This window comes from Anolis carolinensis, chromosome 3, assembly GCF_035594765.1.
Source record: "Anolis carolinensis isolate JA03-04 chromosome 3, rAnoCar3.1.pri, whole genome shotgun sequence".
Taxonomy (NCBI): Eukaryota; Metazoa; Chordata; class Lepidosauria; order Squamata; family Dactyloidae; genus Anolis; species Anolis carolinensis.
Genome location: NC_085843.1, coordinates 238,087,917 through 238,101,714, shown reverse-complemented (window position 1 = coordinate 238,101,714; position 13,798 = coordinate 238,087,917). Strand labels below are relative to the sequence as shown.

At 39.2% G+C, this 13,798-nt stretch overlaps 1 protein-coding gene across 30 annotated transcripts in view; it reads left to right on the top strand.

Annotated features, from left to right (window-relative positions):
- The window catches only part of kif1a (kinesin family member 1A), a 138,729-nt gene that overhangs the window by 95,117 nt on the left and 29,814 nt on the right, over nucleotides 1-13,798 (top strand). For all 30 annotated transcript variants that reach the window (XM_003218379.3, XM_008106434.2, XM_062976456.1 and 27 more), the window contains 9 exons: nucleotides 3,612-3,730; nucleotides 3,852-3,937; nucleotides 4,563-4,701; nucleotides 6,008-6,173; nucleotides 7,002-7,092; nucleotides 8,591-8,709; nucleotides 9,228-9,283; nucleotides 12,654-12,762; nucleotides 13,711-13,777. In XM_003218379.3, the coding sequence (XP_003218427.1) occupies nucleotides 3,612-3,730; nucleotides 3,852-3,937; nucleotides 4,563-4,701; nucleotides 6,008-6,173; nucleotides 7,002-7,092; nucleotides 8,591-8,709; nucleotides 9,228-9,283; nucleotides 12,654-12,762; nucleotides 13,711-13,777 (952 nt within the window). The remainder of the gene's footprint in view (nucleotides 1-3,611; nucleotides 3,731-3,851; nucleotides 3,938-4,562; nucleotides 4,702-6,007; nucleotides 6,174-7,001; nucleotides 7,093-8,590; nucleotides 8,710-9,227; nucleotides 9,284-12,653; nucleotides 12,763-13,710; nucleotides 13,778-13,798) is intronic.

Here is a 13,798-nt window from a genome sequence, read left to right as displayed (position 1 = left end):
ATGGCAATGAGGTTGATATCCAAAAATGAACTCCATGATGTTCTTTGGAGACAGTTGCTCTTTATATGGCCATCTGATGCTATTTGCTTTTCATATGGCCAGTACTATTTGCTCTACTCGTCCTGCTTCCTAAAAGGACGGAGTATATTTTTGACACACTGCAGTTTAGCAGAAGTGAGTTTATTCCTAAGAGGCAAACCTCATCAATTTCCATGTCTATTAATGGAATTGATAGGCTTCATCCTCACTTTCTTGCAGATTGCATTTGTGACTGTAAATGCCGTGGTAAATGTCAATTTCTTATTGTGTTTTTGAATAAAAAATCAGAAAATTGGCCTGTTCTGCAATGGCTGTATGGTCCACACAAATGCACAACCCTACAGAACAATATTTGCTATATTTGTAAGATCTATATGGATTTTGCCTAGATAGGAGTAAATGTTTGTCTCCTTTTACTCACCCTTCATGGGATCAAAATGAGAAATCATGACATTATGACCTGTTATTAATTGCCATGAGATTCTTTCGATTAGTTTCCTCATTTGTAAATAGGATTCAGGAAAATGGGAGTGGACAGGGAAGGAAAGGGGCCTAGAATAGGCAGAAAGGGAGATGGTGGAATAGTCCCGCAGTCTCAGACCGAAAGAGCTGGCTTCTTCCTCTTTTTTCCCCTCCTCTTGGGGGATTTGAGATTTCAAATCAATAAACAGGCCAAACTACCAAACATCTCAATGAGGGAAAACCCTCTCCCCCAATCCTGTGAACTGTTCTTGGGAGTCTTTTGGGTCAGCCAAAATTGACTCCCTTCATGCAGCAGCTGTGCCGTTCACATTTCTCGTGAAGTGTGCTTTGATTGGATCCTTGTCTTTAATTTTTTTCCATTTTACTTATTTATTTATTTATTTTAGCTGCTGGCTCTTTCTCCAAAGCTTTAGCAAAATTGGGGGGTTATTTCACTTTTGTCTTCCTTTTGAAAGGCTTTTCTTTGGTCTGAGCATGCCATCTCTGCACCTCACCAATCTTGTGGTTAGCGCCTCTATCCTACTCTGTTTCTTTAATGACAATTAGCCTCTTTCTACCTTTCTTGGTCCAACTCTCCACCTCATTTCCTGTTCTTGCCTTTCTTGATTTTTCCCCTTTTCTCATCTTGCTGTTACTATCTCTGAAACCTCTCTCCAGTTCTTTCTCTCTTCAATCGTCTGGATTTCAAGCCTGCTTCATAATGTGTCATGCTTACTAGTGGTCATAAAAACACTCCAGCAGATATATGTTTCAAGCTCCTTTTAGAGCAGTGGTTCCCAACCTATTTTTGACTAGGGAACACTTGACCAGGGACCATTTTGACCAGGGACCCCTTTGACCAGGGACCACTCTCCAACATTAGTACCAAAAGAACATATGCCATCCAGTAGTCGCCATCTGCTCTCCCACAGAAAACCATATTTAATAATCTAGAGCTGATGTGGTAGTAGTAATCTTTCATGGGTAGTCAGCCTCTCCCCTCCTGACATCCTAGTTGCCTTGACACTATAAGAGGTTTTCGCAAGACCAGTCGCCCTCATTGTTGCGTGGTTTTGAGGCAACAGTGTAGTAATGGTGAGGCCGCAGACCATATTTTGTTCTTGCGGACCACAGGTTGTGAACCTGCTTTAGAGCAAAGCTGGTTGATGAGCTGCAGCCCCAAGTTTCCCTGGAAAGCATACTCATGTACAAGTCAACTTACATGTATACATTGTATACATTGAGGGTAGGATTTGGGACTAAAATTATGGATTTGTATATCACCTGTGGATAAGTCAAGAGTAATTCCATAGAGATGGGAAAGCATCAACAAAATTTTTCAAACAACATTCTTTAAAATGTGAAAAGTTCAATATTTTTACTTAAACAAGACTGTCATCTGTCCCCTGTGTGCATGTTTTCCCTACCTAGGATTAGCAGCAATTTAAAGGTTCAGCTAATCATGCTTCCAACAAAATTTGGATTTCAAATATTAAGCTTGGTATTTCTTGGTTGAAGAAATGCTAATTTACTTTGAGGTATCACCAGGATTATCTACAAATAAAAGCCCTTTGCAGTTCAATTGTGATGAGATCTGTGTTTTCACTGCATTGAGAGGGTGGCAAAGGAGGGCTATAAAGGCAATGATTTTTGGTGCTGGGTTGCAGCAATGAGCTAAACATGTTTTGGTCAAGAGTGCTGCTCTGAGTCTCTTTAAAGAGAAAAAATGGGATATGAATAAATATAATAATAATGTGATAAAGTGGGACCCTATTTGTAGGCAGGCATACAAATAGGAGCATCACAGCTGCTGCCTCCTGAATTCCTCACTGAGTTGTGCTTATTAATTTTGTGTCTCATGTCTGTTCCCCTTCCTTAGAACAATAATGGTTTGTCCTACTTTGGTATGCAGATTGCAAGGAAAAGCAGCCCAGCTGGACTTTAATGGAAGTCTCTGTGTTCTGTTAGTGCTAAAATATACATTCCATTACTGTATATGGATTGGACCCATAATGGCAGCAAATTACACTATACACATATTCCATATTATTATAAAATCCAATCAAATGGATCAAGGTTCAAAACAGAATTTGTAAATATCTGCTCCTAAACAGAAGTAACAAAGCAAGAACTTTAAAAATACAGTATATAGATTGTGTAAACACACTGGATATTTCTATTTATATCAAGAATACTAAATATTGTATGGTTATATTGTTAAGTCGCTAGCTGGCATTGGAGTTAATGGGTTTCAAGAGGAAAAATACATTCCTCGTGTAGCTTCCTAATTGATGTGTCCTCCTAACCCTCAGTGATAAATATTGTTCCTTCATAAAAAAAAATCTAACTTTTTGTCTCAGTGTCAGTAACAAGGAACTGAGGGAACACTTTTATTTATTATTCCAAAACACCCATGTCCTCAGTCTACTTGACAGAATGAAATTGGCTGCAGCATATTGGTTGGCTCCCCTCCACCCCCTAATGGTTTAGTCTAACTAGAAGTAAGCAGTCATTCGAAGGAGGCTTGAACTTCAATTGAATTTGTCTCTGTTTCCTAAGGAACGTCATAAGAATATTTCTCTGTAGCTGCCTAATTTACCCCCTTTCTGATCCTTCCTCTTTTCTTATCTATATCCTTCTGTCCTCACTTCCTGACTCTGGTCCCCAGTTTCGTTGCTTTCCCTCCCTTCTGTCCCCTCCATCCTGGCATTATGCAGCAGCAGGACCTTGGACGACTTCCTGCACCCAGGGTACTAGTTGTCTAGTCTCTCCTGCCACAGGTCCTTTTCCCAGTTTCCTTCTTGCACCAGTGCAGCCCCCCTCCCTTCCCTTCGGCCACGATGACAGAACGAGAGGTATGCTATGCTAGCGCTCACTAACTCTCTACACTTTCGCTTCACGGCTCAGCACAGGAACTCTGTCCTAAGCACGCTGAATTCCCTTCTCTGTCCGGCTGGCCATGGCTGCCTTTCTTTAGTTTTGCTTTGCAGCGCCATGTTGTGATGTGAGCGGTGAACTGTGGTCCCAGCTGCCATCGGCTATGGAGTGTGTTTGGAGAAGCTCCTACGTGAGACGCAGTGACCACTCTCTTATGTTGTTTTTGTTTACAGAGCTTTTGTGTATCTCAGCAACTTGTTGTATCCGGTGCCTCTGGTCCATCGTGTCGCCATCGTCAGTGAGAAGGGAGAAGTGAAAGGATTCCTGCGTGTGGCAGTTCAGGCCATCTCAGGTAAAAAGTGGTGAAGGTGGTTATGTAGCAATTCCTTGACTCCAGGTGAACACTTTCAGTCACTTAAAGAGGTTGATCTTTTGGTCCTTGCTATAATTTTTAACTGTATTCCTGTTTCTAGCGGATGAAGAAGCACCAGATTATGGTTCAGGAGTGAGGCAGTCAGGAACAGCCAAAATTTCCTTTGATGACCAACACTTCGAGAAGGTATGCTATGAATGCAAGTACTGCAGCATTCCAAGGAGCATCATTCCAAGTTGCTGTAGCAAATTGGCCATGTGTCATCAGTTATTAAATAACCACTGTGTTCTGCAGATTTGGACTGTACAAGAATGCAGGGAAGTATGGAGTAGGTAAAAGTCCATTCAGATGCATTTTAAGTGACAACAAAGCTTATTCTCTCTTCTGTTTTGACATACCTTGACTTCCCCCCCCCCCTCCAAAAAAGGTACACAGGTGTATTCCTTATAGTTTCTATGTACCTTAAACTATATGTTGTAACATGAAAGCAGAGCAAATTGGTTTGAAGTTGAAAGCAGCACTTGCAACACCTACAGTCTTAGACTTCAGTAGTTTACTGGTTATGGGATGTGTCCAAATTGTGCATACTATTCAGCAAGAAAACAGTGTTTCTTACTACTGCTTATAAATACAAAGCACATTCTTGTCTTCAGTCTTCTCTTCTTGGTTCTGCTGCTTGAACTTGGGAGTGGCTCTCCCTAATCCAATGGTTCAAAAGGAGAGACAAGATATGTTTCTACAAGGGAAAACAGTTAAGCATTGCCATCATATTTTGTATTTTTATTTCTTACTTTTCTTTATTTTACTGTAGTTCCAGTCTGAATCCTGTCCTGTGGTGGGGATGTCCCGCTCTGGAACCTCACAGGAGGAACTGCGCATTGTTGAGGGCCAGGGGCAGATAACTGATATTGGACCCTCAGCAGATGAAGTCAACAACAACACTTGTGCAGGTGAAAGGATTTTTAGATAAGGAAAGAAATTGAGAACCTTGTACATAGCAATTTAAAAAATGGAGCCCTTGCTGGGATCCTGAGATACAAAACATTGAAAGCTATTATCCTCAGTAGCTTTATAACTGCATTGCATGGTTGAAGGCAGTGGAACAAGTGTAATAAAGTTAACAGTCTTTACTGAAATATAAAAGAACCCTAACTTGTATGATGTAGTACTGCATTTAAGTTCTGTGCTGTTGCTTTTTCCCCCTGCTACCGTAAGTTGTTATGGATCTTGTTTAGTGTATTCTAAATTACACACCAGTAGAACAACCAATAAGTTGGAAGAACAGGTTATTTAACCCATAAAACAATCCAGGCCTTGGAAGAACAGTTAATATTACCAGTAACATTTGGGAGGCAAAGTTGGTATATTTCTTCAAAATAAGGCAACAGCATGTTTTTTTCTCTCTCTCTTGTGCCAAAGTTTGCTATCCAGCATATGTATTATCTAGATCAGAGTTTCTGAAGCTGTGCTCCTCCAGATGTTTTGGACTTCAGCTCTCACAATTCCTAATAGCTGGTACGCTGGCTGGGATTTCTGGGAGCTGAAGCCCAAAACATCTGGAGGAGCACAGTTTGAGAAACACCGATGTACACTATTCACTGCCTTGAGCAAAGAATGAAAAGAAGGGAACTAATAGGAGTTGCCAGTTGTGCCAGTTGGCAGAACGGATGAATAAATTGAAACACACTTGCTTTTCCCTCCTTTCATTATACATCCAGAGTAGTTTATCCTTTGCAGATTCAGCATTATCAAGCTGATGCAATCATTTGGCCATTTTTATATGGAAAGACCTGGTGACTGAATTACAAGGCTTTTTTCCCTTCAGTACCTAGGACTTCCTTTGCTTCTTAGTATGTCATATGTTCCACGGGATATGAAACATTAGGCCCTTCAACACTAACTACTAATGCAGACATGAGTTCCAGCTGCACCAGACATGGATGAGACGTCCTGTGTCTCCGGGCCACCTGAGCCCAGGAAGCACCGGATGGCAGTTTAGAAACTGGCCCAGGTATCTTGACAGCCCTAAACACCGGGGTGGGGGTGGGGGGAGCTCAAGGATGAGTGAGGATTCATGCTTTCCCTTGATTTAGCTTTGCCTGGGGCAAGGTAGCATTTAGCCACCACAGGGCAGATCCAATCACACACCGACCTAAATGTTTAGTGTAGATAAGCCTGTGGTCTTTATTCTAGTGAAGAAGTGTTATATATGTTATTGCATTCATTATTATATATTATTACATTTATTTTCTGCAGCCACTCCTGAAGATCTTCTGGACAGTTCAGAGAAGTCTGCTGTGGATGGGCCTTTAGAAACAGCTTTGGAACACTTGAAACTGGGAAGCATTTTCACTTTCAGGGTGACTGTTCTGCAGGCCTCCAGTATTTCAGCAGAATATGCAGACATCTTCTGCCAGTTTAAGTGAGATATCGTCCTTATTTTTCTTATTTCCTATTTACCCATTTCTCTTTGTAGTTTACCAGCTATTTCACATTTTTGTGTGGAAGATGTGAATTTGAGAGAAGTAGGTTCTTGCCTGATTAAGTGGATTCAGTTTTTTAAAGTATAAAGAACATACATTAGAACATAGCTATGTTGGCTTCTGTCAGTACCTTCATGGTGAACTAGTGACTCTTATGAGAGAAGGTCAACAAAAAGCTAGTGTTAAAGATTCTCACAGAGAAGTACCCATCCTGCCATAGACTTACTTCCAAAGTGTGATATCTTTATAAGAATCTTATACTCACACTGTATAGGAAGGCACGTTGAGCAAAAAATCCCAAGTCAGCTTTTGTTTATGTAAGAAATGTGTAGTATATTGCACACACACAAAATAATGTGAGAATAATAGTCAGGGGGTGCTATTATATTTAGCTTTGAATAGGTTTTAATGGATTTTAACTGAATTTTAATACTATTATGTTTAATTCGATTTTAATGTTTGAATATTTAGATATTTTAAATTATATGGTCATACTTTTAATTGTAAGCCGCTTGGAGTCTCCTTCAGGAGAGATAAAGTGGGATATAAATAAACAAAATAATAATAATAATAATAATAATAATAATAATAATACATCACACAGTCCTAGACACTTGGGAAGTGTTCGACTTGTGATTTTATGATACGAAATCCAGCATATCTATCTTGTTTGCTGTGTCATAAAATAAAATAATAGGTTTCTCCTGAGATAAATATATAAATATATTTTAAAACAATGGTAAACATTGATTATTTTCCCTCCACAGCTTTATCCACCGCCATGATGAGGCCTTCTCCACAGAGCCTTTGAAGAATACTGGGCGAGGCCCACCACTTGGCTTCTATCATGTTCAAAATGTTAGTATAACTTCAGAGCTATTTCCAGCTGGAAAGGTTACATGAAGAACTTACACTAAGAATATCTCTCTCTCTCTCTCTCTCTCTCTCTCTCTCTCTCTCTCTCTCTCTCTCTCTCTCTCTCTCTCTCTCTCTCTCTCGTCTGAAAGGACAGATTGTCATAGAGATGGTATTAATAGCGTGATAGTATTAATAGCATGATGGCAACAGTATGACTAATAATGAGGTTATAGAAAAGTAGATTGTTTTAACTCAGAGAGCATTTCTTATACCATGGATATAACACCCTTTTGTGTTAGGAGTTCAGTAGCTACTTGCTCTGTGTGAGTTGAAATCAGAAATGGCAGTGGTTGCCAATGATTGCCACTAAAGCCAAAAACTGGTAGGATAGGGTGTGTGCTTTATATAGATGTTCTAATGCAATCTATACATTGTATTATAGCTTTGTTATTTGGTATTTTTCTATGTACTTCAGTAACAAGTAAGCTTTTAGAATAGGCATAACCGTACAGCAGTGTGGTATATGCTGTGTCATTCTGTTGATGCAATAAATTTAAGATGTCATGACAATGCAGGAATATAAAGCACTGCTTTCTTCATTGGCAAGAAAATAAAAAACCAGCTGTGATATTTAACAACATGAGTATTTTTTTTTTCGGTGTCAGGAGTGACTTGAGAAACTGCAAGTCGCTTCTGGTGTGAGAGAATTGGCCATCTGCAAGAATGTTGCCCAGGAGATGCCCGGATGTTTTGATGTTTTTACCGTCCTTGTGAGAGGCGTCTCTCATGTCCCCGCATGGAGTTGGAGCTGATAGAGGGAGCACATATGTGCTCTCCCAGGGTTAGATTTGAACCGGCAACCTTCAGGTCAGCAACCCAACCTTCAAGTCGTCAGTCCTGCCGGCTCAAGGGTTAAAGCCACTGCACCACCGGGGGCTCCAATATGAGTATAGATCATACACAGTTTGTATTCATATTTTTCTACCATTTATCATAAGTATTGCTAATTTGCCTGACAGTTTTATGGGATGGTTGAAAAAAACCTCATGGAACAGGGAAACCTAACATTGGTACAAAAAATCCCTTATCAGTAACAGAACTGATTAATAGAACTTATTTTATTGATTTGATTTATGAACTATCAATATGATAATGTTGACAAAGTAGAAGGCAGTCAGGAAAGGTGAAGACTGCATTACAGGTTCATAAAAGGAAGGAAGCCTTTTATAACATATTATATTGAAGGGCTCTCATTCACTGAGTTACCACATATTGAAGCTGGCTTGATGGCAATTAACAGCAACAATAATTAGGCCTAGATTCCCAGATAGTGAACAATCCTACTAAAAGCCACACATTCAGAATTAAACACAATCCTTCATTGATTTTCAGCCTAAATGCATAGGAAGTTATAAATATTCTAGCGGGTTTTATGCATCTTGATTCTTATTTCAAGTGATGTGTTTTATTTTGTTCTTATCTCCTGCTGTTCACTCAGATTGCAGTGGAGGTCACCAAATCTTTCATTGAATACATTAAAAGCCAGCCAATTGTTTTTGAGGTATTTGGACACTATCAGCAGCATCCTTTTCCACCTCTCTGCAAGGATGTCCTTAGGTAAGAATCACCAAAATTAGAACTGGCATTCCCATCAACACACTCTTGCTGGCTTTCCTTTATGGAAATATAGCCTAGATTATGTCTCTTTTTTGATACATGTGACAACAGCAAAGAAATAATTGGAAGCCTCTCCACTGGTATTATCTTGAGGTTTCAAAGGACCTGGGCCCTGGAAGAATTTCTTTTGTGTTTATTTACATTCATTTACATTGTATAAGTAGGTCTTAGCTTGATCATTCATTTGGTTACTGCATTGAAATGTCATGTAAACAGGCAAAACCAATCAACTCAGCACAGAAAATCACCCACAAAACATCAATGATACAATCTTGGTTACAGTTTTAGTCTCTTGGGCAAATGAAGAGTTGCACCAGTTCTTCATACCCTGTTGCCCATGTTCAAGTCCTCCTACCCCACTCATATTCACCCGAGTTCCTTATAGAGACCATCTAATGGGCCTATAGTGATAAATGTTCTTCATTGGGTTCTTTAATTTTTCCCTTTTGTCTTTTCAGCCCCCTAAGACCATCCCGGCGCCATTTCCCTCGGGTCATGCCATTATCCAAACCAGGTAGGAGAGAGATTTCTCTTCATTTAGTTTGAGTCTTAATGGAAATGTAGAAATTAGAAAGATAGGAGTTTGGGGAAAGTGCCCTGTTCCTACAAAACTGTTGTATTTGTCTGGGAAGAGTTGCAAGCACAGCAAAATGGATCACAGGGGGAAAAACGGGTTGCTACATCAATTAAAACAAACCCAGAAAGCAAGTAGGAACTTTTTCCAGCAACATAGTTGCTGTTGATTTTCTGATGTAATCATTGGGAGTCACAAAAGAATTCCTTTGCACTTGGATATAACATCCTGGTTCAAAGTCAGTACATTTCAGCTTAGGAATTTGTACAGTTCTGATCTGGACAGAAGGTATCTTAATAATGTATAAATAATACATACTGCTTAATGCAATGATATCTTTTATAGGGTTACACATGGTATACTAACAAATCATAACTAAGAGTTACATAATACAAAAGCAACACAATGCATAGTTAGTAACTTGGAATAGCATCGTAACGGATGATGAAGCAGAGTTTACTTGTGTAAATGTATTGTCTTCCTTGACACTAAGCATTATAAATGTAGGTTTATGCAATTAAAGTTTTTTTGAAGTTAGCTGCTTTCTAGATTTAACGATTCTTTGTTTCCTTGTATGTTAAGATGTCTTTGATTTGTTTTATTGTGATTTTAAGAGTTTTATTGTTTTGTATCCATGGTTTGCTTTAGTATTGCTTTTTGTACACATTCTGATATCCATTAGAATAAATGTCAGCCTGCCTTTTTGCCACAAAATAATACTTGAAGCACTAAAATAAGAAAATTAAAATTAAAAACAACTTAAAACCTAAAACCCCTGTGACACATTTCTCTGCCAGGATTGTGTATATGGTTTCCAAACAGAAACAATATGATACTTATTCCCTATATTTTAATAAGAAGACCAGAGGTTTCAGTAAAGTCATGGGTTCCACATAACATCACTAGCAACAAGGCATAATACTTACTTACTATCTGTGATGCAAGCAGAACAGGACTGTCAGCATATTTAATTTCAATTTAACTGACACTCTGACTTCCTTTTCCAAGTACATGTATGAGAGATGGTTTTGGAGAGAAGAACTGAACATAACTCTCTTTGTTGCATCTTACTTTCCAATTTCCACCTTATTTTCTGTTGAGAATGACCAAAGATTGGTTGGTCTCTTTGAAGCTTATATATCCAAATAGCACACAGTATCTTAGAAGCTAGAGCAATATTTTCAGACAATTATTAAGTTACGTATGTCTTCTTTAAAAATATATTTTTATTAACATATACGTTTTCAGCTACCTAAAACTACAATCAAGATATACATGTTTACATGACAACAGTAAAACAAAAGCCAAAAATAAAATACATTTATCTACATCTAAACACTATGGATTACATTTATAATACTAAACCAAGCAAACATGGGTCATATGTCATTTCCACCTTGCCAGTTCCTGATTACTTATGTCTTTCATACATTTTGCTTTGGCTTTGTGTATCTGGGCACAAATGTTTCATTTTGTCTTGCTCCCTATTTGTTTCTCCATGCCACATGTGAAGAACACGATGAAGCCCTTCAGAAATTTAAGGGTCTGGTGTCCCATGTGCTTGCAAGTCAACTTGTAGAAGTATTCTCTGGGCAAATGTTGTCAGCGGCCAGCACTGCCTCCTCCTTCCTCGTAAACGAGGGGAAGGAACCAAGGCCTGCAACATCTATGTCCGTTATGAACTGTGTTGTGAGAAAGGCTCAGAAGCCTGGTTGGTCTTCTGGATAAAGCTGTGGGAAAACACTGACACAGGGTTCTTGAATGGGTGGTGGGTGTTCCTTGGAAATGTATCCAGCTAGGGCTTGAGAAACCTAGATATGGTACAGCATCCCATTCTATTTCAGAACAGCATCACTTTGCTAGTTATGCCCATATTCAATCTGTATGATGGTTTCAATGAATTCACAATACACATGAGTCCATTATGGGTTGATGATCCCTGAGTCAGTGGACATTCCAACATGCTGTATGCTGTGCCCTCTGCATGTTTTTCTTGCTACCTCTTTCTACTATGTTTTCTCTGTTCAGCTGTCACATCCCTTTCACTTAAAAAAGCAAATGGAGATAGAGATACTTATTTGTAATAATGTCATCATTTTGCACAGAACCTTAAGGAATAACATAAGCAACAGAGTATAAATAAAACAAGTTGGTCAGAGATATAATCTCCAAATAACATTTCTGTTGTTCTGGATTATAGTATGCCTCCCATATCTGCAAAGCCAGTATTTGTGGTTTTATTTATCTGCAAGTGGAAAAAAATCCCCATTAGGCATTTTCTAGGTCTTCCAGGGTGACTGTATGGTATTTTGGGGCCAGAGGTCTTTCATTTTCAATTGTTTTACTCAATTTTACATTCCGCACAAAATCTGGGAGCATATTATATCCGAGCAACATGTGCTTGTTTCTCCTCATTTATTTTCAAACTTTTTGAGAAGTTATAGTATCATAACGTTGAGTGAAATACTACTTTTGCACTATAACTCTATGAATCTAAAAACACAGTTTAGGAACTCTAAAAGCTAGCTCATGTAATGGTTTGAGTTTGGGTTTTGGATTTTGATTCTGGAGACCAGGGTTCAATTCCCTGCTTGATTGTTAAAACCAACTAGGTCAGTGGTTCTCGACCTATGGGTCCCCAGATGTTTTGGCCTTCAACTCCCAGAAATCCTAACAGCTGGTAAACTGGCTGAGCTTTCTGGGAGTTGTAGGCCAAAATACCTGGGGACCCACAGGTTGAGGACCACTGCACTAGGTGCCCTTGGGCAAGTCACACACTCTCATCCTCATAAAACTCCATAATAGATTCACATTGGGGTCACCATAAATCAGAAACTACTTGAAAGCATACAACAGCTACAACAACAACAACAACAACAACGGTTTAGGCATGCAGAATAGCTCTCAGCTTTTGAGCCAGAGAGTAGTTCTTATAACACTGCTGCTAGATTTCTGTTTAGATATCCATTCTAGGAGGGGTAAGCTAAGCCCTCAGCCATATTCTTTTCATTCAAACAGAAAGATTGCAAAGCCATTAGTTTCTTTCCTTTTATATCCTGCAGGATTAGGAGTGGTACAAATTTACTTTTGGTTCCAACTTGGATCAATGCACCTATTTCCATTTTTAAAAAGAGGGAGAGATCTTTTAGGTATTAGGTACACATGCAGGGTGCAGTTTGATTCTTAGATGGTCACAGCAGGTGGGTCTGGCTGTCTTTCCCTTTTCTCTGTAATGGAGTGAACTTGAATGCCAAACTTAGATAATTTGCCCATGTCTTCAGCCTATAATTGCACTATATCTCCTCTGCAGTGCCTGCGACCAAACTGAGTGCCATGACGAGGCCCAGCGTGGGTCCCTGCCAGTGCAAATATGATCTGATGGTCTTCTTTGAGATTTGTGAGCTGGAGGCCAATGGCGAGTAAGTGATCCCTTCAAATGATGGGAGGATGGGCTAAGGCATATCACAATTTATGCTCCAAGAGCAGTGATTATCAGAGTTACACAGTTAAAATGTTTTCACCATGTTTGCCTATTAGAACATTCAAAGTGGAAATCCATTAGATGAGCCTCTTGCACTCAGATGGCATCTCTCTGAAACCTCTTTATTTGGTTCATTTGCAAGCTACCTATGAAGCTTCCTATGAAGCTGAGCTTGAAGAAGTAACAGTACCCAGGCTAGCTGGGGGATTCTAGAAACTGCATTAACAAAGTTATTTTTGGGTTGCTGTGAGTTCTTTTTGAAAGTTCTGCATTGAATATATGAAGCTGTTTTATTCTCACTTAGACTGTTGTTTCATCTGCCTCAGTTCTGTCTGCTCCAGAAGTGGGCAAAGTACAACCCCACAGGGCTGTTTTAGTGGTTCACCGCTCCAACATACTCCTATAACTATTTTCTCCATATCCAAAACAAAGGATGAATCTCCTGTCCTAGAAATCTGCAGGAGTAGCCATTCAACTATTCACTGGTTTTAAATTGTCTCATTTTAAGTGACAAGTGATTTCATATATTTGTAGACTTTTAAAATTGTTGCTGTAATTTTAAATTGTCCTGAATTGATTTTATTGTGCATTTTCCTGAGATAAATATTTTAATTAATTAATAAAGTCACTGTGCATCCAAAACAGTTTTGTATCAAAAAGCATCAATTTCTCAAAAACAGAAGTAAACCTCTGCTCAAAACTGTACCTATGAGAATAACATTTGATGGTTACATATTTGATGCAATGATAGTGCCAAATCACAAACGCCCTCAACGTGATTCTGTGGACAATACAGATGGCAATCATTACCATTTCCCTTGCCTTGATTCTGGAGCTCTGAGGTGTGGCTATTTTCTGTCCTGTCTCACTGGCATTTCTTTCCCAGCTACATCCCTGCTGTTGTGGATCACCGGGGAGGAATGCCCTGCCATGGGACCTTCTTACTGCACCAGGTATTTTCTGGCCTTTCCTAC